The sequence below is a fragment of the Pempheris klunzingeri genome, chromosome 17 (genome assembly GCF_042242105.1).
Source record: "Pempheris klunzingeri isolate RE-2024b chromosome 17, fPemKlu1.hap1, whole genome shotgun sequence".
In the NCBI taxonomy this organism is placed as follows: domain Eukaryota; kingdom Metazoa; phylum Chordata; class Actinopteri; order Acropomatiformes; family Pempheridae; genus Pempheris; species Pempheris klunzingeri.
This window is the reverse complement of record NC_092028.1, coordinates 23,433,491-23,458,357: the sequence shown is the minus strand read 5'-3', so window position 1 is coordinate 23,458,357 and position 24,867 is coordinate 23,433,491. Positions and strand designations below refer to the sequence as shown.

Here is a 24,867-nt window from a genome sequence, read left to right as displayed (position 1 = left end):
CAGGGGCCGAGAGGTCAGAGGGCAAATGGGCCAGAGCCTCTGTCTGAAGTGGCAATTTAACATTTGTTGATGAAAAGTCAATGAAATGACCACAGAGACGCTCCGATCTCTTCAAACCGTCTCTGGAAAGACTCAAAAGGACTAAAAAGAGAGAAAAACAACCACACAGAGATACAAACATGGACAAAGAGACATGACGACTGCAAAAAGACTTAAAATGACTACAAAAGGTTTTACAATGAGACCATCCATCGTTGAGTTACACCCTGAAGTGGTCACCAGTCAGTCACAGGGCACAAAGAGAGCAGCCCGTCCTCAAACTGAAAATGATAACAGGGCTTGTTTTCTTAGTAAGTAATTCCAAAGGAGGGAGGAGGGAGTCAGGGGACGTTCTGTAAAGGAGGAGGTCGGGTGTCTGAAGGACCAAAATTCAGACGTATCTCAACTGACTTATTTCATTTCAAATTACATTACACATTCCAGTCCTAACATCTGCTCCACATCTAACAAACTTCTAACCCAAACTCTGCTCTTTTCCTAAACTTGAGAAGTAGTTTTGGTGCCTACACCAAACCAAACTGCAGCCGTGTCACACAACATTCACACATGTGGTTGTTGGAGTGATCTATTCTGTCGTTTTGGTACGAGGACGCGCTGGAAAGACACAAAACAACCAGGAAGAGGCACAAAATGACCGCAGAGGAAGTGGCTGTCTTTAATTTGTAGGTGATCTTCAGGGCCGTTGACATCACATGTCTGCTGACCATCATTAGCAAGCATCTGGCTTCTAATTCACTGGATGCTAAACCACTGCAGCCTTCACTGATATTCATTTCAGTTTTCCTGCTAACGAATGCTAACGCTGCTAATAGCCCATTAATGAATAAGTGGTTACGAGGCATCGGTTAAGTCATGAGATTGCAGTTAATTAAATATCAAAACACGCTGCATCTTGAAGATGCATTAGCAGAGGCACTGCTGAGAAAATGTATATCAGCCAAAAGTGTGTTTAAGCAGCCGTTTTTTTCTGTTTGGTAAAATTACAATTTGATGCATTTACCCAGAAGCCAAGTGTGTAGACACATCTTTTAAAGTTTAAAGGCAAATCTTGAGGTTTTAAATTGGATTTGTTGCCAGCAGCTCCTCCTACAAACGTCTCCAAAGATGAACGGCTGCTTTAAACTGCGTGCTATGTATTCACAAAGTCACAACTTTTTCTATTAGAAAACTTTGTGTAAGAGAAACTCCCATGTGGAAAACAGAAAGAAAAAAAAGACCTAACAATGAGGGAACTGAAATAATTTATTCTTCTTGGAGAGCAATAAGGTGTCTGCAACCTCATTCTCTGTTTGTGGCTCTGTATCTGCAATTCTGTGTGGGTAATATGTCAGAGTGCAGCGAATTTGTGTTTTAATCAGCATCATAACATGACGGAAACACAAAAAAACACAGTTTCTTTCTACCGGCTTGGATGTTTTCCTCAATTGGAGCTCCCATTGTTTCAGGCTGCTTCGTGAAATGGGTTAAGCCATGTTTTTGTGAGTGGTTGTGAGTCAAAAACTATAAAGAAGTTCATGAATAAATCTAAGACAGAGTGCATCTCAGATGTGCGTCTGTTATCTCAGGCTCTGTCAGCGGGGATTGGGAGTTCAGGGACAGTCTGTGTCAAACTTGCAAGATTTCCAGAGTTTCAGAGCCACACCGCCAAAGTAAAATGCATAAGGCCGTAATAAATGGTTAAACCTCGGCGTGAGTGTCCAGACTGAATTAGGCTGAATCTGGGTAAGAAGATGAAATTGTAAAATTCCCTAGAAACCAAGCAAACTCTTGAAGATGTAGATGAACTCAGCCCTCTTTGTGGAGGTAATCTCAAAGTCATGATGTCCTCTCCCTAAATGTGTGGGATAGTCCGTCCGGTCGGTCAGATATAAACATTAAGCGCAGGGAAAGGCTGCTCAGCTTGTCAATCAGAACGCAGAGGCAGGTTCACCTGTCGGCCAGAAGCACGGCGTGATTGAATTAGCTCCAGTCACTTTCCGAAGGTTAATTAGTGGGGAGGCCGCGGCTGAAAATGGTGAGGTAACTGACGGCGATAAGGGGAGCGGCCTTGTTGCAGATTTAAACATTTAGCAATTCTCCAAATATTCCAAAAACTCTTTTATTTTTAAGCTGTAAAACACATTTTTACATATTTTGGGTGTAAGTGACTGCAAAAGGTTTTGGAGTTGATCCAGGAGATCAACTCCAAAACCAAAACGAGAAAGGGCAGCAAACAATGTCTGTAATGTAATCCTTCAGGGTAACTGCCCCAAATCAAAGTAGGTCCACTAAAAGTGCTTGTTTTTGCCACTGACAGACTCAGATTGTTATTCATGTGTCTGATAAGGTTATGGAGAGGATCCCTACAGAGATGGACCTGGAAGATCCTTTTTGTTACCCAGAAATAGCCTTTAAAGTGCTCAGTTCAAAGCCACCAGACTCCATTTACAAAAATACTAATTTTACACAAGCGTTTGCTGGTCTTCTGCTGCCTCAATCATTTAGTATGTTTGTGTCATTATGTGACTTTGTGTTATATTATTATATTGGATCCGATCTAACCCTTTGAAAACACCAAACAAACTAACCGATCGAAGCGATGGTAAACCAGCAACTCCTCAGTTCTGCGAGGTAAAACGACTGTTTCTGACAATGGAGTCTGGTGGGTTGGAACCAGGCGATGCAACAGCTGTTTCTAGTCAAACAAAGAAAGTCTATATCTGTAGGGATCTTTTTTAATAATGTTGTCAGACACTTCAAATAACAATCTGAGCCTGTCAGAGGCGAAACAAGCACTTTTAGTTGAAGGACTACATTACAGTCACTGTTTGCCGCCTGGTCTTGACGGCCAGTTGAGGCGATCTACTGGACCAAATCCACACATTTTTGTACCTATCACTCATTTTAAACCCAAAATATGTTGAAAAAGGCCCAAGGTTTAAAAATACTGGAGTTATCCTTTAATAGAATTACAACACCACCCAGAAATCCCCTTAAATCCACCAGAATAGTGACTTATTCTCAACTTTTGTGCCACAGAGCAGCTCCCACTTTAGTTGGACATGTCATGAGTCAGCAGCTGGAGACATTGCTGGCAGATGCTTAGGCTCGCAGGCCAAAACAACGTGCCGAGTTGATGGTCAGTTGATGGTCTGGAAAATTGCATTTAAACCTTCAGGTTCTATTCTGAGTTGTATCTTACTCTGAAACGTACAGAATTAAATTAAACTCTACTTTGCTCCTGTCCCTTTGATAAATGCTCTCTACAGCCCGGTTGCCTTTCCCCCCTGATCAGTATGCGTGCTGCGAAGCTGAGCAGTTATGGTTTCGTTATGGAACACACTAATACAGAGATTAAGCATTATTGTTAAATAAAGTACTGCAGCAGGCTGTGGGGAGGATGCACTCTTCTTCTTCTCTTGTTTTTTCTGCTAACTATTGTGCCATAATTCCTCTGCAGGGTTTCACCGATGCATCTGTTTCCACCAGTGCGGTTTGATTCCACGCCTTTCTCCGTGGGCTTATCATCTTTATAAGAGGTGTCACCCAAAGTGGAGCTTTTAGTTCGTAATGAGATTTTTTGTTCTCGTCTAAGCTTGAATCGCACTAGGTCATGAGCCTGCTGAAGGACTCTTGATACACTGAAGAACAATAGAGTGAGATATTGGGAATTTACAAGAGATGGCAAGGCAGTAAGTCATTTAAAGTTTTACAAAGAATGACACCTGTGTGGAATACCAAGTAGTAAGTGGGCCGAGTGTAACTTTCCACTAGACCACGTCCAGAGTGCCTGTGTGTGTATAGATCTGCCCAAACTCTGCGCTCCAGGCCGTAATTATCCCCAAAAAAGATCTTTTATTTGATATTTGCTCTATTACATCATCAGTATTAATTGAGATCAGCCCACACTTCAGCAATACTTCTTATCCTGATGCTAATGTGCAGATAATTAGCAGAGACAAGCGCTAACTGACAGCAATAAGGTGTGATTTGTCCTTTATTGATCTCTGCAGAACCTAAATAAATCTAGGATGTTTCGGGGCAAACTAGCAAAAATAAAAGGTTTATATGTATCATTCAAGTAATGTGATGTTAAAGCTGAGAGAGTTATAGTTTATCCATTGTTCTCTTTCTTTTTGTCCACAACAACTGATATGACTGATAACTCAGAGCTTCTGAACAGTCAAGTCTGTTGTTCAGGTAAACAGAAAGAGTAAACTGACACAACACTGCTATAAAGACCCAAAGTCCATCTAAATAATGCTGCTTTAACACCATTAATGAGCCAATTTACTGTTTTACTCCAATATAAGCACATTTAGCAGCCATACGTGACTTATAAAATCACTTTTAAGAACATTTAAGGACATTTAAGAACATTGTTAAAGTGAAAAATTCAAGAGAAATTTGTGTTTTCAAGTCGCTCAAATCACCAACTCAAAATACAGTCCGTCAATACGACATTTATTACTTTATTTCAGCCTCAGGACGACTTATTGAGATAAATACTCTGAATACTGAACTGAAAGCTTCCTCTGGCTCTGTTTTATAAGGGGAAGTGATGCCAGTTGTCACGTGGGAACAAGAGGCTTCGTCTGGAAAACAAATGAACGCAGTGCATCGAGGAGGCGCAAAGTAGTCCTCACTTATAGGAGATGTTCGCTTACAGTAACTAACACCTCCCTCTGCTGGAAAAGACTCCCCGAGTACGACAAGTATATCACTGAAGCCATAAAATGCTCTGAACTTTTAGCAAACATTACTCAACGAAGACAGGACCATCCTGGCAATATCCCCAGAGTAATTAATGTATGAGTTTAATATCCTCTGATATAACCCAAGCTACGTGCCCTCGTTCTCCGTCCCTCCAAAGCAATTCAGTACCTCAATGAGCACAATGTTTTCCTTCCCCAGGAGAAGTAGTTCCATTTCAACTCAATTGATTCTCCACTTCAGGTTTCCCATCTTTACTTTTTTTTCCTCCATTCTTCCCAGCAAGAAAGTGCATGCATTTTCAATGACATCAAATAAAGGGCAGTCATTGGTATGGATGAGGAGGGCTCCTCGGAGATTGAAGCACCTTCACCATCACAAAGCACAGGAGGGGAAACTCGGGGAGAGACAAGACAAAGCAGGGCCTCAAACTGTAGAAGCAGATGTCTTGATATCACGCTTTGGTAGAACCTTGGAGATAGAGCGACGTTTAGTATGCACGGGGAAATTGTTTGGGCCGACACGGTGACAAACAGAAGGGTACTGAGAGGCAGAGATAGCCGGAGAGGGTGGAGAGACGCAGTCTGGTGGGCTTTGCATACAATATACAATTGTTTGAGGGGACAAAGAGACGCAGAGGTTTCATGATCTTTTTCATCAATGTGGCCATCGGCAGCTTCTGACGGCGCTTGCCTCGGAGCGCTGCCTCCTGTGGCGGGCGGAGAAGCACTCGTCAGGCTTTTTCCTTTACGGTTAAAAGACCCCAGCCGGACTCAGAGATCCATCCGACCACAATCATTACCGCAACACCTACTTCAACCGCCTCCTCAGCGCCTGGCCTCTTGTACGAGGCGTCACTGGACGGCTCGAAAACAGTCAGCCGCCAAAAACTAGGATTTTATGAAAGACGGCCGCGTTTGTGTCGCTTTGTAGAAACCAATGATTTCCTCTGAGTAGAAGTAAAGAATGAACAGACCCTGAGCAACTGGAACAGAAATGTACAGGCTGTGTTTGAATCATTCTTCAACAGCAGGGTTTCAATAGGTTATCCACAGAAGAGCAAAAGAAAAAGCCTTCATTACCCAGCGCATAAAGCCTAAATGGAAAAGAGACTGTGCAATGGCTGCCTGTGTCTGATAGGAGAATATACTCAGCTCTGATGCCTTGGGTGTTCTGGCCTGCTGCACTCAGGGCTAGCACTGGACCATACAGATTGCTGCCATTATGGAAAGTAGGTCTGTGGCGGCAAATAGACCTGAGCTCTCATACGGCAACATGCACTGCCGGATGCCTTAGGCTCACTTGAAGATCTGAATATACAGTATGATTTGCATAAAAACAAACACTGGAAATTAATTTTTATGTAGTTGGCGGCATTGTTTACTCCCCAACAACACCGCGGGCATTGTTTTTGTTGGCATGTGCTGTGGAGTCGTTGGGACGTGAGTGAGATGCGGCGTTCTGATGTAAAAAACAAAAAAAATCTACATTTTGTCATGCAGAAGCCACAGTATCAGCCATCAGTGTGAGCGTGCTCGTCCTCACAAGGGGGAACTAGTGGGGCTGTAATTTATGCCTGGTTTTCAGTGGTGAGGCCGTGAATCAGCTCACTAGAGTGAGTCATTGTGGACAAACAAAACACAGCCAATGCATTCCAAATGAGGAGACCTCTCAGCTTTAACTTAAACTTCCATTTAGCCGCCAAAGGAACTCACTCCAACGGCACGCTGTGAGCAAGTGGAGGTCAGGTCAGATGAGCTCAGTCTCTGCCGCGCGGTATTTGAGATAAAGGTCAGAGACTGGGGAATAATAAGACAGCATTTTTCTTTAAGAGATGCTTTTCCTTGCCACATGTTCTGCAGAGCTGTATTTTTCATATTCATTTCATGGAACATTTGATTTGGAACCTCTTTCCTCCCAGGGGCTTTGAGAGCGTCCTTTTCTTCAGTGCTCCTCTGCTGTTGCTCTTTTGTCATCATGAAGGTGGTTTTGTAATGGCTGCCTTTGGCATTCGGCAGCAGTGTCCTCCACCACGGCTCCTCTTTGTCTGTACTTGAATAGCTGACCAGAGCTTTTTCGTCATCATCTCAGCCAGATTATGTGACCCTGGGAGAATTGCAATTAAAACTGTCTGTGCACCAAAATTGGACATCATTTGTGTTTTTAAAACAGAGTCTTTGATGCGCCTTTGAATCAAATTGGAGCAGAGCACATTTAAGTGCGTCTGAACACAGAAAGCTGTAGCAGCACAGGACTGAAATTCGGGGACAGCGTCTGCTCTCTTATCACGCTCACTGCTGAAAAACCTCAGGAGTTTATACAGGAAGTGGCTTTTGCATGCATCACAAAGCAAAACAGCTTGTTGTTCATTCACCACATTTGGTCCAGAGTGGGAATGGGCGAACTGGCAGCTTCCCCATCTCCAGGAAATTATGGTTTTTCCTGCCCGTCTAACTCAAAGGCAGGCTGCCTTTGTATTTTTGCCGCCTGCCTTTGCTCAAAAATTCTGACAACGTGCCCCAGCTCAGCAAACAACATCTCTGATGTCGCTGGTAAACACTGGGAAAACATAGCGGCGACTAACAGAGGGAAAAGGGGAAATTTATACCTAAGTGGTCGTGTATTGACCAAAGGCCCTTTCCTAGTGTTTGGCCCGGCGTTAAATCATAACACTACAGTAACTGTCGGCCCAAGCACTTACTCACTGAGACACCTATGAGGCTTTAAAGTCCTGGGTGTTTAGAAATGAGTAGATCATTGATTGCAGAGGTGCTACATGCAAATATTTCCCCAAACAAGAGACGCAACAGAGGACAGAAGAGTTGATCGCACCGCAGCAGGAAGAACATTAAATGGCAAAAGCTGATCAACAGGAAAATTAAAGCAGTGAAAGAAAATCCAGAATCCATTTTGTTCCATTACATTTGATTCTGAAATGTCGCCTGGTCTGAACGTTGTGTCTTTATTTACATAATTAAGACCCACATACCCCCCACCTCAGTGTGGCGCCCCCACCCGACACACGTTCTCCAGCCGTTGGACCTTTTATATTTGAAAAGCAGAAATAGGCTAAACTGTAAGATAAAGATTCGTAGATAATCTCACCCTCTAGGCTGACTGAGATCTGAGTGAAACACACAGAGCCTCAGATTATTGCTCCAATCTGTACCAATCTGCATCAGTTTATCAGCGTGCAGAGCAGCGTGCGGCGTTGGAGCCGATTCAGAGCTGCAGCCCTTTTTTCCCTGTAGCACAATGTCAAATCATTATTAGCTATTATTGTTATTCTGTTGGAGTTTTTATGTAATTCAAATGTTACATGAGGCCTGCAGTTATTATGAGCTGTAGGTGTCTGTGTGTGAGTTTGGCTGTTTGGGGATATGAAATGTGAAGAATACAGCGGTGTTGTTATTGGAGTGTTCGCTCGCTGCAAAAAGTATATGCAAAACAAAGCTGTGGCACAGAAATGTACCAGCAGACGAGGTTGTTGAGAGCTGCAGACCCTCCGTGGTGCTGCTGGTCCCACGTTTACAACCACTAGTGAGCACGTGCAGACGTATCTGTAACCGAAGCATGAGGAGGAACACCACAGCACTCGTGTGACTATAATGTGATGAAGTAAACACAGAAAAAGGTCAAACGACAGCAGGGGTGGTCTTTAGGTCCACGGTGGCAGGAGGGGTTCAGCTTGAAGAATATTCTCTCTGCCATAAAGTGTCACATCTATTCTGGTCTAACAGTGATCAACCCCACCCCCAAACCAAAAGGCGACCCATTTAGGCAGCACTGGTGAGCGCAAACAGCAGAACAGGCTAACACACATATCGATACCTCTGGATATTGATTAGTAACAAATTAGTGGTTATTGTGAGATCATTTAATGCTAATCTTACATTTCTGAGGTTTGCTAGCAGTCTGTGTCCCTGTAATCTTTTCTGTTAATTGCACCAGATATGTAAATATGGAGGAAATGATATTAAACAATAGAGGAAAGAAAATAAAATCTGCTCCTCAGGAAGGGCAGCGTTTACGTCTTAATTCAAAAGATCTAAGTTGTTTTATAATAAATGTTCCACTGAATCGAATGCACATCTTGAAGCCGTCATATGCAGAGATCAGATTTCTGTAGAATGATAAAACAATCCGACAGAAAGGCACATCATTATCATTATTATTATTATTATTATTATTATTGGTGATGGCAGTCTTTAAACTGCTGCTGGATACCTGCAGCAAACAGCATATTATGTTTTTAATTCCCTCGTCAGCAGCAGCACTTTGACCCTCGAACAACTAATTGCCGTAATGACGGCTGTAATAAGTGATTTGGCGGTGTAATAAAGGGAGGTCACGCTCTAGATCTGTCTACTGGAAGGACTATAATCGCTTCAAATTAAAGTATCTGAAAGACATATAGCACATTCAGTCTGTTACAAATTAAAGGCTGAACTTTTCTGAGAAAAACCAGAGGTTTTACTGCCACAGACGGACAGAACGTGGTCCAATATGACCAATAGCTGAAGCGGCTGATGTCGGATCGATATTGCAGTGGAGCTGATATCCAACAGTCGCTTTGCTGACTTTATGACTCCTCTGAAACCTTAAAGATTATTAAAGCAACATTTAAAGCCAACATTTAAAACAACAACACAAGTACAAAGTAATAGCAATTTGTTTTCAGCGTAGCCCAAAGCATTCTGAAATGTACCTGTTGGAGCAAACTGTATCACTGAGAGGATTAACTGGTGTCATGTTCTTATATGGAACTAAGAGGAGAACCAGATGGAGGATTTAAAAGCAAACAGAGTGCTTTCATTTGAAACACGATTAACAGGAAGCATCTAAAGAGGGTAAATAATCTCTTTGGGATTTTTTTGTACTGCAGATTAGAGAGAAAGAGCCACAGCCATAGTTTGTCTCCATTTGCAACAGATCTTAATTTAATTTTGGACGAGCCAATAGTCAAACGCCGTGCACAGTTTCTCTTGTTCCTCTTGCAGAATCAGAGCTCAAAAAGATTTAAATGTATGCATGAATGTCTCCAGACAAAAAAGATCCTACATGATCCTGCATCCATTCCAAGCGTCACTTCCTGTGATGTTGGATGGTTTATTTAATGCAGCTTCTTAACTCTGGCCTCCCTCAGTTGCATCTGACAGTCCTCAGGTTAATGGTGTGAAAACAGGGACCTTGTTTTTCCCAACCTGTCAAGTGGTAATTGGCCAACAGTTTCCTTAAATTGCAGTCTGCCACGGGGACTGCAAACACCTCTTAAATTGTGTACAAAATAATTAGTTGGAGGAGAGAGGATGCCGTAAGCGTGAATCCTTGGCCTTGAGTGCAAGATTTCATTACCAACATGTACATTATAAGTATGTTTTTTCATCCTGATACAAAGCAATTAAAGTCAACTATGTGTTCTTGTCTTTGTGTTGCAGGTTATTCCTCCGTGCACATGAGCGAGACGCAGGAAGGACGACAGTGGCAGAAACAATAAGATGAGACCGTTTAATGATGGTAACCTTTAAGGAGGAAAGCACAAGCCAGCCTGAGGTGGTGAAATCTCTTTTAGGCATCACCACAAGTTCACTGCAGGCAAACCTCAATGAAAGAAACTCAGCGTAAGGGCAGGTACTCAACATTTTTCTGATTGGTACATGGGGACAATACCATCCATCAATGAAGAGGAGACAAATAAAAGGATTGCTCCTGGCCCCTGAGGACAGTTGAACAGCCGGCTGATTTTCCAAAAAGATCCTCTCAGCTGCACTGAAACCACAGCGGCATCACCTTCCTCTCATTTTTTTGGCCCCTGCACATAACTCTCAGAGAAGCACCAATGGCCTGCAGCTTAGGCATGGTGATGAGTGCCTTGTTTTGGTCTGTAGCCATTGTATATTTGACTCATTTTGGCAGAGTCAGTGGAGACTGCTGGTTAATTGAGGGCGAAAAGGGCTTTGTATGGCTTGCGATTTGTAGCCAAAACCAGCCACCTTTTGAGGCCATCCCACAGCATATCAACAGCACCATTGTGGACCTTCGACTGAATGAAAACAAAATCAAAAGTATCCATTATTCTGCCCTGAGTCGCTTTGCCAACTTGACCTACCTGAACCTGACAAAGAATGAAATCTCCTACATAGAGGACGGGGCCTTTTCTGCTCAGTTTAACCTGCAGGTCCTTCAAATGGGCTTCAACAAGTTGCGGAACCTGACAGAGGGGATCCTCAGGGGTTTAGGAAAGCTGCAGTACCTCTACCTCCAGGCAAACCTGATTGAGACTGTGACACCCAATGCCTTTTGGGAATGCCCCAACATTGAGAACATTGACCTCTCCATGAACCGAATCCAGCAGTTAGACGGGTCCACTTTTGTCAGTTTGACCAAACTGACCACATGCGAGCTGTACACCAACCCTTTCAACTGCTCGTGTGAACTTCTTGGTTTTGTCAAGTGGCTCTCAGTTTTCCCCAACAGGACAAACGAGCGGATGGTCTGCGACTCCCCTCCGGGCGTCTCTGGTTATAGTTTACTGAGCCAGAATCCCAACAACCCAACATATCGAAACGCGCTTCACATGCTCACCACTGTGTGTACTGACGACTACGTGACACCGTTTATTCCCGTGCCCACCGAGCCCACGACGCCCCCGCCGGACTCCACACTTTGTGGGCTGGAGGACTGTCCCTCAGGCACCGAGCCGGAGGACATTACCATTAGTACAGCCTACAACGACGTGGAAGTAAACCCCCTGATGAAGCTGAAGCAAGTGTCCAATACGGGCGCCACCATCACGGTTCAGATTCCTCATCCCTACAAGAAGATGTACATCCTGGTTTTGTACAACAACAGCTTTTTCACAGATATTCAAAACCTGAAAGACATAATGGAGGACATTGAGCTAAAGAACCTTAAACCCCACACTAACTACACGTACTGCGTCGCTTCGATACGCAACTCTCTCAGACACAACCACACTTGTCTGACAATCACTACTGGCCCGTGGAACGGAAAAGACAGGATTGTAAACAATGCAACTGCTACGCACTACATAATGACAATTTTAGGCTGCCTCTTTAGCATGGTTATTTTTCTGGGTGTGGTCTACTACTGCTTGCGGAGAAAGCGTCAGCAGGATGAAAAGCACAAAAAATCAGGGAGCCTGAAGAAAAACATAATGGAGCTCAAATATGGGCAAGAACTGGAGGGAGGGACTATATCTCGAATGTCGCAGAAGCAGCTGTTGGCCGGGGAGAGCATGGCACGCATGCCATACTTACCATCGGCGGCTGAAATGGAGCAGTACAAGTTTCAGGAGATAAGTGATACTCCTAAAATGATGAAGGGAAATTACATGGAGGTGCGAAGCGTGGACCACCATGAACGCCGGGAGTGCGACATGGGGATGCCTGGGAATAGCCAGGGCTCGGTGGCAGAGATTTCCACCATTGCAAAAGAGGTGGATAAAGTCAATCAGATAATTAACAACTGTATAGATGCTCTGAAGTCAGAGTCCACCTCTTTTCAAGGCGGGAAATCTGGAGCAGTGTCCACCGCAGAGCCCCAGCTCGTGCTAATATCAGAACACCCTCAGAGTAAATCTGGCCTTCTGTCCCCAGTGTATAAGGACAGCTACCACCACTCTCTGCAGAGGCATCGGTCCTCTGATGTCTCGCCAAAGAGGCCCAGCACTGCCACAGGAGGGCCAATGCGAAGCCCCAGGCCTTATCGCTCTGAATCCAAGTACATAGAGAAAACTTCCCCAACAGGAGAGACCATCCTCACTGTAACGCCTGCCGCCGCCATCCTGAGGGCTGAGGCAGACAAGATCCGTCACTACAGCGACCACCGGCACTCGTACCCCGACGCTCAGATAGAGGAGCTCGAGGGACCCGACAGCCACAAGTCCTCCATGTTGGAGCCTCTCACTCACTCCCGCTCCAGAGACTTAGCATATTCCCAGCTGTCGCCTCAGTATCATAACCTGAGCTTCTCCTCCAGTCCCGAGTACTACTGCAAACCTTCACACAGCATCTGGGAGCGCTTCAAACTGCACCGGAAACGGCACAAAGATGACGAGTACATGGCCGCGGGCCATGCGCTGCGTAAGAAAGTCCAGTTTGCAAAGGATGAGGACCTGCATGATATTTTAGACTACTGGAAAGGTGTATCAGCCCAACATAAATCATAACCTCTTTAGGTGTTTTTAAAATGGACCACACATTGCAGAAATGACACAAGAACCTCATCTGACAACTGAATCAATGGATACTTCCGTATTATAATCAACTCACTCACATGTATCACTTTCTCTTTTGACTGTGAGGAAAATGGGGTAAAGATTCTTTGAATTTGTCATATTATGTAAAGCATTCATCGGGAAACTTTTATCTATTAAAGAGAAAATATATTGCAAAATGAATAATATATATGTTACAATGGATTATAGGTTTTTTGGGTATCGCATGGCCAAGTCCTGTGACAGTGGATTTGCTGTTGTGTAATATGAAACTATTATATGAAGATATGTCTGCTGAAACCTCAATATTTCTTTGAGGAACTACCTGGACCCGTCATTCAAAAAGAACTTTGTTTTCTTCCCTCCTTGCATATATTTAATTCAACAAAACTATGTACAGATATGGGTTTCTATATTGCAACGTTTGCTGTGTAAATGGAAGTATTAGTGGACGAATCAGGTTTTTAAATCAACTGGAGCGCTGTTCATTTACAATAACTTGTTGCTGAAGAACGGCACGTCCCACTTTTAAACCTGTCAGATCTTTTTGTCATTTTAACCATCACCGCCTGTCTTTTTACTCTTTTCTCTCTTTTACATGCATTTACAAGATACAGATGGATTCAGTTTTAACGTCCCCTTAAATCACATAACAGTATTTCACTGGATGGAACCTGATTGACTTCAAGGAGACAAGATGCCGCGTTCGACGTGCAGCGATGAAGGTCTCAGTCATCAGTTCCTCGAGCCATCATTTGTATCTTTAGTACCAAAGTAGAAAAAGCTGAAATGTTTACAATATTTCTGCACGGTCTGGGAATCGTATGAACAAAGTAGGTCCATGTTGAGTTTGTTTTCCTTTTTTTTTTTTTTTTACTGTATCGGTGACTCCCTCGTAAGCGTGAACCAGTGATATCCACATACAGGATACGGTATCGAAAGCCTACTATTTAACACATTTTACAGGGGGGGGCGGCTGCACTTTGTCACCTGTTGTTTAGGTAAAGGCAGCTGCTTCTCCCCGCAGGAGAGCCCGATGGATGAATGTAACAGATGCATATTCTGATCTGTCTATGGCAGCTTTTATGTAAGGAAATATTTATTTAACGCTATTAATGACTGTTTTTTTTTTCCCTTTGCTTCAGTATTTCTTCCAGTGTATTATAATGCATAACGTCTGATCCGATAAGTGCAGGAAGGTAGTGTGTTATTCGGATGGGCCTTGTTGCTTGCTGAGGGGTTTCGTTTTGTTTTTAACTGCTAGGCTGTTAAGATCTTTTTGTATATTGTGAAAGCTAAGTACCAGACGAATATCAACATGCTAGAGTAAAATTTGAGAATGTGAAACTGAATCCTCCGACTTACTGGCTGTGAATTTGTATATCATGAAATTTTTTCAGTAAATATAAGACTTAACGCTTTTTCTTTGTGAGATGCTTATATAACGTATTCCAAAACAGGCTCATGATGATTCATGCTCATGAATTATTAATGCATATGCACGTCAGCTCATCTGAAGAACTCTAAATGTATTGGCCATTTAGGATGTGGGTTTATTAAAAAAAAGTAGAGAACAGTTATCAGGAATAAGTCATTTCTAAGGCTGCACAGATATTTTTAACAAAATGAACACGTTTTGCCAAATCTTAACAGAATTTCTATAAAAATCTGCTAAATAAAACGTGTGTTCATCCACTGCTGTTATGTGAATCTGCCATTAAAACACTGCAGAGGGAACAACGAGGCGACGTGATTAGAAGAGCGTGAAAACCTATGATGGAAATATAACACTTATGTTTCATGTGCTCGGTTAAGAAAAGTTAAAGTCTCCTCACTGGTCCACGCAGATCTCATGTTTTTATCTGCGGCCATTTTTTTTTTATTTCTGCATGAGAACAGAAGCTTCGGTCGATGTTTCATTTAGTCCGTTTCACTCAATGCAACAAACGTTCCGCCTCTTTAACATATCCTGTCTTTTTTTTATTTTATTTGCAGTGTTTTTTTATGTCTAGATTGAAAATACTTTATTAAAACAAGTGGGTGGAAATGCACTTGCTGTGGTCCTCAATTAATAAATCCACATTAAACCAATTAGAACTTCATCATGTTGGTTAAAGCTATAAATCTGTGGTGCTTTAAACGAAACACAACCAGCTGTCACACTGGGCAAACGTCTCCATTTTGTTTTCTGCTGCATTTGATCCAACTTCATTTTTGGTCACATGGCAACATCAGCCCGTTGAGTGAAATCAATATTAAAACACTTTAGAATATATGACTGAAAGCTGGACAGACGTCCTGGACATAGTTTGGGGTGAGGAGAGGACAAGAGCTGAGCCGAGGGACTGGATTTATCTAATCACATGTTTTTACTTCCATTAGACACTGAGTGTGTGAGTGTAACTGCAGGCAGTAGGTAGCCTGTTTGTATTTTTCCTGTCATAATGCTGCGTCCATTTCATCTAAGTGTGTCGTGACACTGTTATTATTCATTAACGTGAAATGAAGCATTCATGAGCCTGATGTGAATGTGTTATATAAGCACTTTATAAAGTGTTAACTTGGTTGTCTGACTTAATATTTCAACCGCCTTAAGATTTTGGGATATGTGTACAAGTGTAAATTTCCTTTTTTGTTTTATTTCAATGTTGTTGACAAGTCTCCATTTGTTGTTATTTTTATAAAAGCATTTCAGTATCTTCTGAGAGCTGTCAGGTTTCTAGTTCATTTAGCTGTTTAGCAACATGTTTTTCTACTGCATATTGTAGCACTTCTGTGTCTAATAAGAGTTTAAAGTGTTGATAAAACCTTTAGAAAGATCAACAGTTGTTGTTCAAGTGCATCAAAACAAACAAGAGCACAAAAATGTGGGTTTTTTTATTTCATTTCTTAATACTATGTTATCTGCTTTCAGACAAAGTACTGTGAAATAAAGTTAAGGGTGCACATACAGTAAACACTCAGCATTTTTATTATGATCAAAAGGTTAAAGGTGTTTGGACTAAACGGGAAGAGATGATTATTATTATTAATAATAATAATGTTATTATCCATTATTAGAGATAATTAACTGCGCACGACTCACTCGAGTTTGATCGCCACATAATTTGTGTCTATTTACGCTCAGGAATAAAGAGAATGATGGGAGATCTGAGGCTAATGCGTCTGCTGCTTATGCTAATTGGGGTTAATGCTTGTGCTATCTGAGGCTAATACTTCGTGCTATCTGAGGCTAATGCTTCATGCTAACTGGGGATAATGCTTCACGCTAACTGGGGATAATGCTTGCGCTAACTGGGGCTAATGCGTCCGCTATCTGAGGCTAATGCTTATGCTACCTGGGGCTAATGTTTATGCTACCTGGGGCTAATGTTTATGCTACCTGAGGCTAATGCTTGCGCTACCCGGGGATAATTCTTGCGCTAACTGGGGCTAATGCTTGCGCTAACTGGAGATAATGCTTGCGCTAACTAGGGCTAATGCTTGCGCTACCTGGGGATAATGCTTGCGCTACCTGGGGCTAATGCTTGTGCTAACTTAGGCTAATGCTTGTGCTAACTTAGGCTAATGCTCCTGTTAAATGAGGCTAATGTTTATGCCAACTTGCTTGGTAGAAAAGCGAAAGACAGAATCAAGTAACAGACAAATATTTTCAGTATTTAACAGGTAGTCCAGTTTTTTCGTCTACTGTTCTGCAGCCCTCTCCTCTTCTGTCCAGCTCAGCTACATGTTTGATTCACCATCAGGATGTCAGGACAGCTAATCAGCTAATCAGCAGAGGATACATTCACTGAAACCACGTTCACCTTTTTGCATCGACTTTCTATAGAATTCACCTGTGATGAAAACTTTGCTTTGTGGAGACGCACCTTAAAAGGCCAGACAACTTGTCATGTGTCATTTCTGGCTCCAAAACCAAGATGGCGACAGCCCTTTAACCAAAATGATGAAAATACTCAACTCTTGGCTTCATAACAGCAGTCTGCAAACCAATGGCCGACTACGTCTTCTTCTTGTTTACAGCCTATACAGTCTAGTAAAGCAAAACCTTTAATGACAAAAAAAAAAACACTATACCTTATTGCTTTTGTAAAATATGTCCACCTCCTGTACAACTTCCTTTATTTTATGAGACCTGACCTTTTCCTCATTAATGCACACATTTCTGCAGCAACACACTCTTAACTTAGTAATCTAACCACGTCACCTACGCTATAGATTGAGCCTTTGTTTCCAGTCTGAACCTGGATGCTCCTGAATAATTAAACCCCACTTTAAGAGTGTGATTTCTCAAATGGATTTTTTCTTTTTCTTTTTCTCCACTGCACCTATTTTTGGCTCATTGTGGCATCACGTGTGCTATAATGGGCCTAAAGATGTGTTTTAACCAATATAGACCCCCCAAAAAAAAACTTCACCTCCTTTCATGTTGGTTATGCCTGCCAGTCTCATTTTGAAATAAGGCCAGTTTCAACACACACCTCATCCCATGCTTTAATGTGATTAGGCTAATGATGTCAGTAAGTACCAAACAATTGGATTAAGAGCATCTTTTCTGTATTTTCCTTTTTTAAAGACACAACTGTCCAAACAGACAGTGTGGGACACTTTGGTGCTGATATTTGCCAACATTTGTCAGCGAGTTTTCTTTTTTTTTCCAGGTATTTAAACATTAACAGTAAATGTAAGGTCTGGATGGCATCCCCTCAAACCCCCCCACCTTTAATCTATAATATTACTCCAACACCACTTTCAAAAAGACCCAAGCAGTGGGATTTAATAAGACAACACAAAAACAAGACACTGAAATCCAAAACCACATAAGACTGTGACACTTCTCCTCTGCAAATGGAGCCTGGAGCATTTACGCTCCTCTTTTGCTGGGTCAGGTGCACCTCATTCAGGACTAATCAGGTATAGAAGACCTGGGCAGAGCTTTAGTGGCAGAAAGAGGGACAAACAGCACAAGGAAAACATACAGCCGTAACACCTCACCATTTTACACCCATCAGGAGGAGAGAAAAGAAGCAGAAACACCTTTTTCCCTCTCATAGCGGCCTTAATAGACCATGACACGATGTAGCTGCATGTTATAGGAGCTCTGCTATTGTGATGATTGCAGTGCGGCAGAAGGCTTCTTCATCTGAAAGCTTTCTTAATGTCCTTACACCTACTGTTGGCTCAAAACACATGCTCAGGTCCTTCACAGGCTCAAAGTCATAATATCAGAGATTCTGTGCGTTTCCTCATCTTGCTTCTGCTTTCTGAACACATAACATGAGGAGTAAATATCTGCAGGCGATGCCGATTAGTGGAAGCAAGTAAACAAACCAAGGTAAACGTCCACACTGCATTCAAAATCACAAAACAAGCAGCAGGTCGAGGCCGTGTTCAGTCCTAACAAAGCGGTTATTACACACGACATCCCGACAACAACAGTTCAGTACCTGGAGCTAAAGGAGTCCATCAACACGCTACCTGCCTCATGTGATGTCGCTACATGGGAGCAGCTCAAAAAAAAAAGGCAATGAACTTAAACAACAAAGCAATAACCATATTGCTTTCCTTTGCTTGGCACACCTCAGCCATCAATAACTTGTTTACAGTGCTGCTCTCGCTGCCTTTCTGTTGCAATTTGCTTGTTTGGCTTGCCTGGAGGGAAATGAAGGGGAGCGACTGTGGAGGGCGTCCACTTTGATTTGTTGTTGTTACTCACATCAGTGAACAACAGAGGTTAGCATTAAGGCAGGAATTACACACAGACTCAACCCGTAACTCCTCACTTACTCTCTGCGTGGCAGAAGCAGCGCTCGACCAACCTCGAGGGCCGGGAAGGTTTGGAGCTGTGCCCCACTTGTTGATTGTTATTTGCCCGTTTATGATTAAAATTCAACCGTTACTAATAAAAATGATGAAGTAGCTTGAAGTAACGAGCTGCAGCAGATATGCGGTTTAACGTGATGGATTTTCTTGTCAAGTTTCAAGTCTGCAAGTTTTTCTATGGAAATCTAAAAACTTAGTTGTCAGTATTAAGTACATGTTGAGAGTCTGTTCTTCAGGGTGTAGAGAACGAACGAGGGAGTTCTTTAATTTAACAAAAAGCAGCTCTGAGGCGACGTACTAGTGGCACAGCGGTGCTTCCAGCTAAACACAAGAGATGCACCTACAGCTCTTTTTTTCAGGCCACGAACAAAAACAAGTGTTTACATTTGGGTACTTGCCAAGTACCGATATGAGTAACTAATGAAACCATTACAGTGCAACTTTTCTATTTCCTGTTCCTTTACAACACCATCACACTTTATGTCGGTGTCTGCAGTTAAAAGTCAGTTGTCAGCACCACTAAACATCACAGGAGGAAATATGGTTAGAAAAGTAATTCCTAGTAAAGGGTGTGTTTGTGTTTCTGTTTTATGTGAAAACAGGTGAAATCTTAAGCTGCTTGGTGGAAGTAGTTACATAAAATAAAAAACAGTAGATCAGAGCCAATCTGCACCCGTCCAACCAACAGAGATGTGTGTTAACCGGCCGCCCCCACCTGAACCACATGCCGCCCACTTTGTGCGTTACAGCAGCATCGTTGTCAAGAAGACTGAAGGCAGCAGCGTTCTCCTGTGTGTGAGACGATGGACCATCACATGCACTGTTTGTCAGCATTAAATCCTTAATGCCGCTTTGACAGTTTAAGACCAAACCTGTGATATTTTCTAGCTAGTTTAACCGAACCTGTCTGGCCTGCGGCGCTGCTGCCGATACTGACCTTCGTGTGCAGATTCAAGGCTGCTGACGGGCCGCACACCTCTCTGCTGTCTGACAGCGTCAGAGAGCAGAGCACACTATCTCACCTGATACCCTGTAAGCTTTGAATATGCTAACATTTGCTAATTAGCAGTAAACACAAAGTACAACCTGAACAATTCTGCAAGTATTTAGTCAGAAACGAGAGTATTTCACCTGAAGAAGTGCTACATAAATGATGGGGACTAATCAAAGTGAGCAGGATACATAAACATAAAGAAATGAGAGACGGACCTTTGGAGCAGAGATGTTCTGAGCTTGACATCCACCCAAACTTTAAACTGTTTGGAGAAATTAGACACGAGTTTCCTGGTTGGGTGTCGCCGCTCTCTCTGTTTGAACACAACAGCTCAGCCGGCACACAGCATGAATCATGAATCAAGAAATTTGAGATGATACATACATTCCCCGCTCTCTATCGAACAGCCTACTGAGTGTTTACTACGTGCTGAATAATGAATGGGAGAGCTGGGGAGTGATTTCCAACCCCGCACAGGCTGAAGACAGACAGCATCGTGTCACAGTTGAGGAAACGGCACACCGATCACAGAAGTGGAGCTTTACCCGGGGGGCTTTGTTGATCCTGAACGAACAAATATTTTAGGGGGGCAGAGCATAACAGGCTGATAATAATGAGAAAAAAGCCCAACCTGATCCCTGAACACATTTGTTCATGTTGTTTCTGGTTCTCTTTCCCTGGGAGAGCCACATCATTGTGATGCAAATACAGCTTTCATTTCAAGGCATTTTTAAAAAACCCCTTCACTGTGAGAAAGATTGCTTGCCTGCCATCCTTTCTGCGAAGTTTAACGATGGAGACCCTCTAGCCCTGGACATGGCACACAGAGTGCGTTAATCAGCTGTCAGCAGAGCATGACTAAGGCTCACAGTTCAAAGTATTTGGGGAGAGGAAGCTCCAAAAGTTCCTCAGCTCTTGTCAAATTTAATGTCTAATTGGACACGGGTGATCGGCTATGAAGAACAGAGCATCGCTGGCTCCAAAATGAGATCTGCACAAAGATCTCAAGATCAAACAGCTGCGATAATGAGCAGATCGAGCTCCTGTAAAGCTGCTTTGGAGGCTGATCAAACAAGCCAAAAGCTCTTCCAGTGTGGACAGTGACCAACCAACACCGTCTCCACCTTGCAAATGAAATTTCAAACTGTATTTGAATATGAACGAGGACTATTAATTTAGCCATACTTCACACTGGTAGCTGAACGCTTGCAACGCTTTCTGCGGGGACTTACCCGCCAAGAAAGTGCATTATGAATGAATCTTTCATGTTTTTACCGAGAGGTGTGGAAGCCTGTGATCTATGAGCACCTTCATGTTGATGGGCTGAAACTCTTCACTCTTGTTAAAGGAGATTTATGCTGATGGATGATTCCGACGAGCCGAAGGAGACCCGGGACCTGCTCATTAATACACAGCGCGGCGGCAGCGGTGATCGCCGAGCGGAACGAGCGAATGATCCTTCAAATGAGCGCTGTGCTGAGGCAGGTCACGGGGACCGAGCAGTCAACACCACCGGCAGGGAAGAGAAGAAGTGCTGAAACACACTACATGTCGGAGCAGGAGAGACCGAACGGCTCATTACGATATGAAAGTGAGAGCAAATCAAAGAGTCTTCACACACTAGAAAATATAAGACGGGTGCCCACACAGGTCACATGACTTTTGTTCCCAGAACTTTTGCTTCTGGCGATAATGAGCCTGCCTGTCTCTTCCTCACATCATAGGTCTTCTTCTTCTTTTCCTGCCAAACAAAGACTCCTCTGATCATAGCGGAGCACAAACGAGAAGAGGCTGAGCGAGGAGAAAAAAAAGAAAATCAATGGCTCCATTCTTGAGGAAGATAAAAAGCTTTTAGGCTTTAATTATTTCCTCCTTGTAGCTTTATGAATTTGCTTACCACTCAATTCAGAGGTGAGGACTGCGATGAACACACTTACATCAGGCTGGATCACTTCTTTTCCTTTCACCACAGTCAAAGGAGCATGTTAATGATTTGCCTGTATTAAACACTGGGACTGAATTCAGACACAAATGTATATTTCCACACACACAGGAAGCTTTTGAAAGCCCATGTAGCTCAAAAGAAGTCTGTTTTTCCTTTGTTTGCTTTTGTTTTGGTCATAAACAACTTGAAACTGATTTGCAATTCATGCAGTACAATTAACACTTTCAAACACAAAAGCCAGTGGAGAATATTTGGCTTAAATGTTGATAATCTTATGCTGCGTTTTGCTCCTTTTATTCCTGAGTCGACCACGCCGCAGTACAGGAAACAGTAAAAGCAGGTTTAGCCCTCGAAAACAAACACAGACACTGATAGAAGTTGGACTTTAATGTGTATGAAGACAGAGGAGCTAATAAACAGTGTATTACCACAGCTTTCACTACTGAGGACGCTCAGAGCAGCCATCTTGGATTTTTCAATTAATCAATCAATCTTTATTTAGATAAAGCCAATTCACAACCGTGTTATTCCATAAAGAGCAGGTCTGGACCAAACTCTTCAATTAAGAGTATTTAAATGACATTTCTAAGAAGGGGTTGGTGAAGTTCTCCTGACTTTCAGACGTTCAAGGTGAACTTTCTGAGAGCTCGGTGTGAACACACCATAACAGAAGTGTTTGTATGAATATTGAGTGAATAGACAAAAACAGTGTGTCAATAATCAGATGCTATTAGTAACATCAGTGCTTTTCCTCACTGACTAAACAATAAAAGAATGATCTAACTAAAACATCTTATAACTTGAGAACCATATAGAGCTCGTCTGTATCACATGCTAACTCCGCCCGCTGTCGTGCCCGCTTCACTCCAACTTTAAATTGTTTTTGAATTAAACTTCTTTGTCCCGATTTAAAAGCCTCTACACATTTCTGTTACACCCACACAGCTGTTTTCCAGGAGCTCGCTCCGTTTCTCTGTGTCATCACGAAATCCTGAGCAATGACGACACAATGAGATTTCTCTCTTTTGTCCCAGCTGGGAATTCACCGTAGCTACATCGTCAGTGTGATGCCTTTTAATCTGACAACGCTGCAATCACACAGGACTTTTTTTTTTCCTTGGGGATGTGTTTCTGATTGCTGAGGCACTTGTTATTTCCTGGAGGAGGCTCTGATGCATACTACAGTCCTCTAATCTGTCCAGCAATCATAAAGTCTCTGGAAGCCGTCACTGATTGCCCCGATAGTGAAGTCATTTCAGAAGATGCGTAAAAAAGGAAATTACTCACTCATTGACAATGAAAGGCACTTTGTGTCGAACAGCATTCCTTAGACTCATAAAACTCCCGAAAATTTACAATTCAATTTCATTTTTTTAGTGCTCTTGAAGACGTGGATGAAAATTAAGTTTAGGATTCAAATGGTTTGTATTTATAGCAAAGCAAGTCGACCGTCGTGTGTAGGAGTTATAAATTGATATGAATAAATAAATATATTTTTTAGAATAATCATCTTTGAATTGTGCAGCCTTTGACATGTGAAATGACTCTGCGGTGCAGCGGAGAATGCAATTAGTGTGAGGCTTCAGGATTTTAAATGGCTTGGATCGCAATCGATTAGGAAACGACATTTTCCATCGTGCACTTTAAGCATTTTGAGAATTCTCTGAATACTGAACACTTTGCTGCATTATTTTCTCCCTTTAGTGCAAAACAATTCTCCATTATCCCGATTCTATTGACAGTTTAATCAGACAGAAAAGGAAGGAAGCATCATGATTACGCTGCAGGCGGCTACATGATCTGCACAAACACCAACTTTTTATCCGCCTTTCTTTCTTAACGTACAAATCCGAGCATTAATCAGAGAGCGACGGCAACAAGTGCGGAGACGTTGGGGAGTGAAGAAGCTGGTGAACATGAATGGAACATCTGTACAGAGTCAAAATGATGCTAACTTACTATCAGACTGTTTGGGACTTCAGTCAGACTACAGTCATACTGATGAGTTTCCATGCACTCATTCATTTTGCCCACAGGTGGAATGAAGGTTAATCCAGTCTAGTCCAGAAACACCCCCCCACACACCTCCAGGACAGGTTTCCAGTCCATCACAGGCCAGACGGGAAAGTCACTCTTGATCCTCACCTTCATTCAGTTCAGTTAAATGCAACTGGCTTTATTGGCATAAAGGTTTTGTAAACAATGTCGACAAAGCATCAAGAATAAAACCAAATATTCAAACAGTATATAACATAACGAACATAAATATTAACGCTATAACATCACACTTTGAAGGGAGGAACACACAAACCGCTCCCGTGCTGCCTTCATATGGTCGTGCTTGGCGTTAAAATGGTTATGCCGCGAGAACGCTGTTGCTAGGCAACACCGGACACCAGCACGGACGCCATAAGACTCCTCACCGCCAACGTTTGGCAGTCAGCGAGCTAGGGAGTAACGTCAGCTTAACGCAGGACATGTGAGGACATGAATATTACTGAAAGACACTGATTCCAGTATATCACTGCACGGCTTTGTTGAATACGACATGTTATGGTCTCGCTGTGGACGGAGTACCGATGGAGGAAGCAAGAAAGTCAATAAAATGGTTTTTAAGTCAGTATTTTGTGACTAACTGTTGCTTTCTTTAGAGCAAAGCTGTGTCACAGCGTGTATTTCATTCTGCTGGGGTTCATTGTGCATTACTGACGGCTCGCTGTGCATCATCGCTTACTTAAGGCCAAAAAAACAACTTCCACTATTTCTAAAAAACCTCAAGAACACGTCACAACTCAACTCAAGTTCATATGAAGTCTTATTGTGAAAAACCATCAGGCACTTCCGCCCTATAATAATCAAAGTACCCTTTAGAAATAACATTGACGACACTGCACTTTATATATTTTGTATTTCAGGACTAAAGAATGTGCTTTGTTGCTGCAACAGAAATTAGTTTTGAAGGATAAAGTGTGAAAAAAACAAAACAACACAAGTGATAATTTAGCCTGAACCTCCTCTGCATTCTGCTTAAGAACAGCACTGCTGCTGCATTGAGAATGAGGCGCATCAGACCAGGGGACGGTGCGCTGGTATGCACTGTGACTGAAATTAAGC

At 42.6% G+C, this 24,867-nt stretch overlaps 1 protein-coding gene across 1 annotated transcript; it reads left to right on the top strand.

The window, feature by feature from the left end:
* Positions 1 to 10,576: 10,576 nt before the first annotated feature.
* On the top strand, positions 10,577 to 12,943 carry elfn1a (extracellular leucine-rich repeat and fibronectin type III domain containing 1a). The gene has a single exon (XM_070848527.1). It carries the CDS (start codon positions 10,592 to 10,594, stop codon positions 12,941 to 12,943), a length of 2,352 nt encoding a protein of 783 aa, XP_070704628.1. The 5' UTR covers positions 10,577 to 10,591.
* The last annotated feature ends 11,924 nt before the right edge of the window (positions 12,944 to 24,867 follow it).

Coding starts and splice junctions, on each gene's coding strand:
- elfn1a (XM_070848527.1), top strand. CDS start 10,592: ATGGCCTGCAGCTTAGGCATGGTGATGAGTGCCTTGTTTTGGTCTGTA.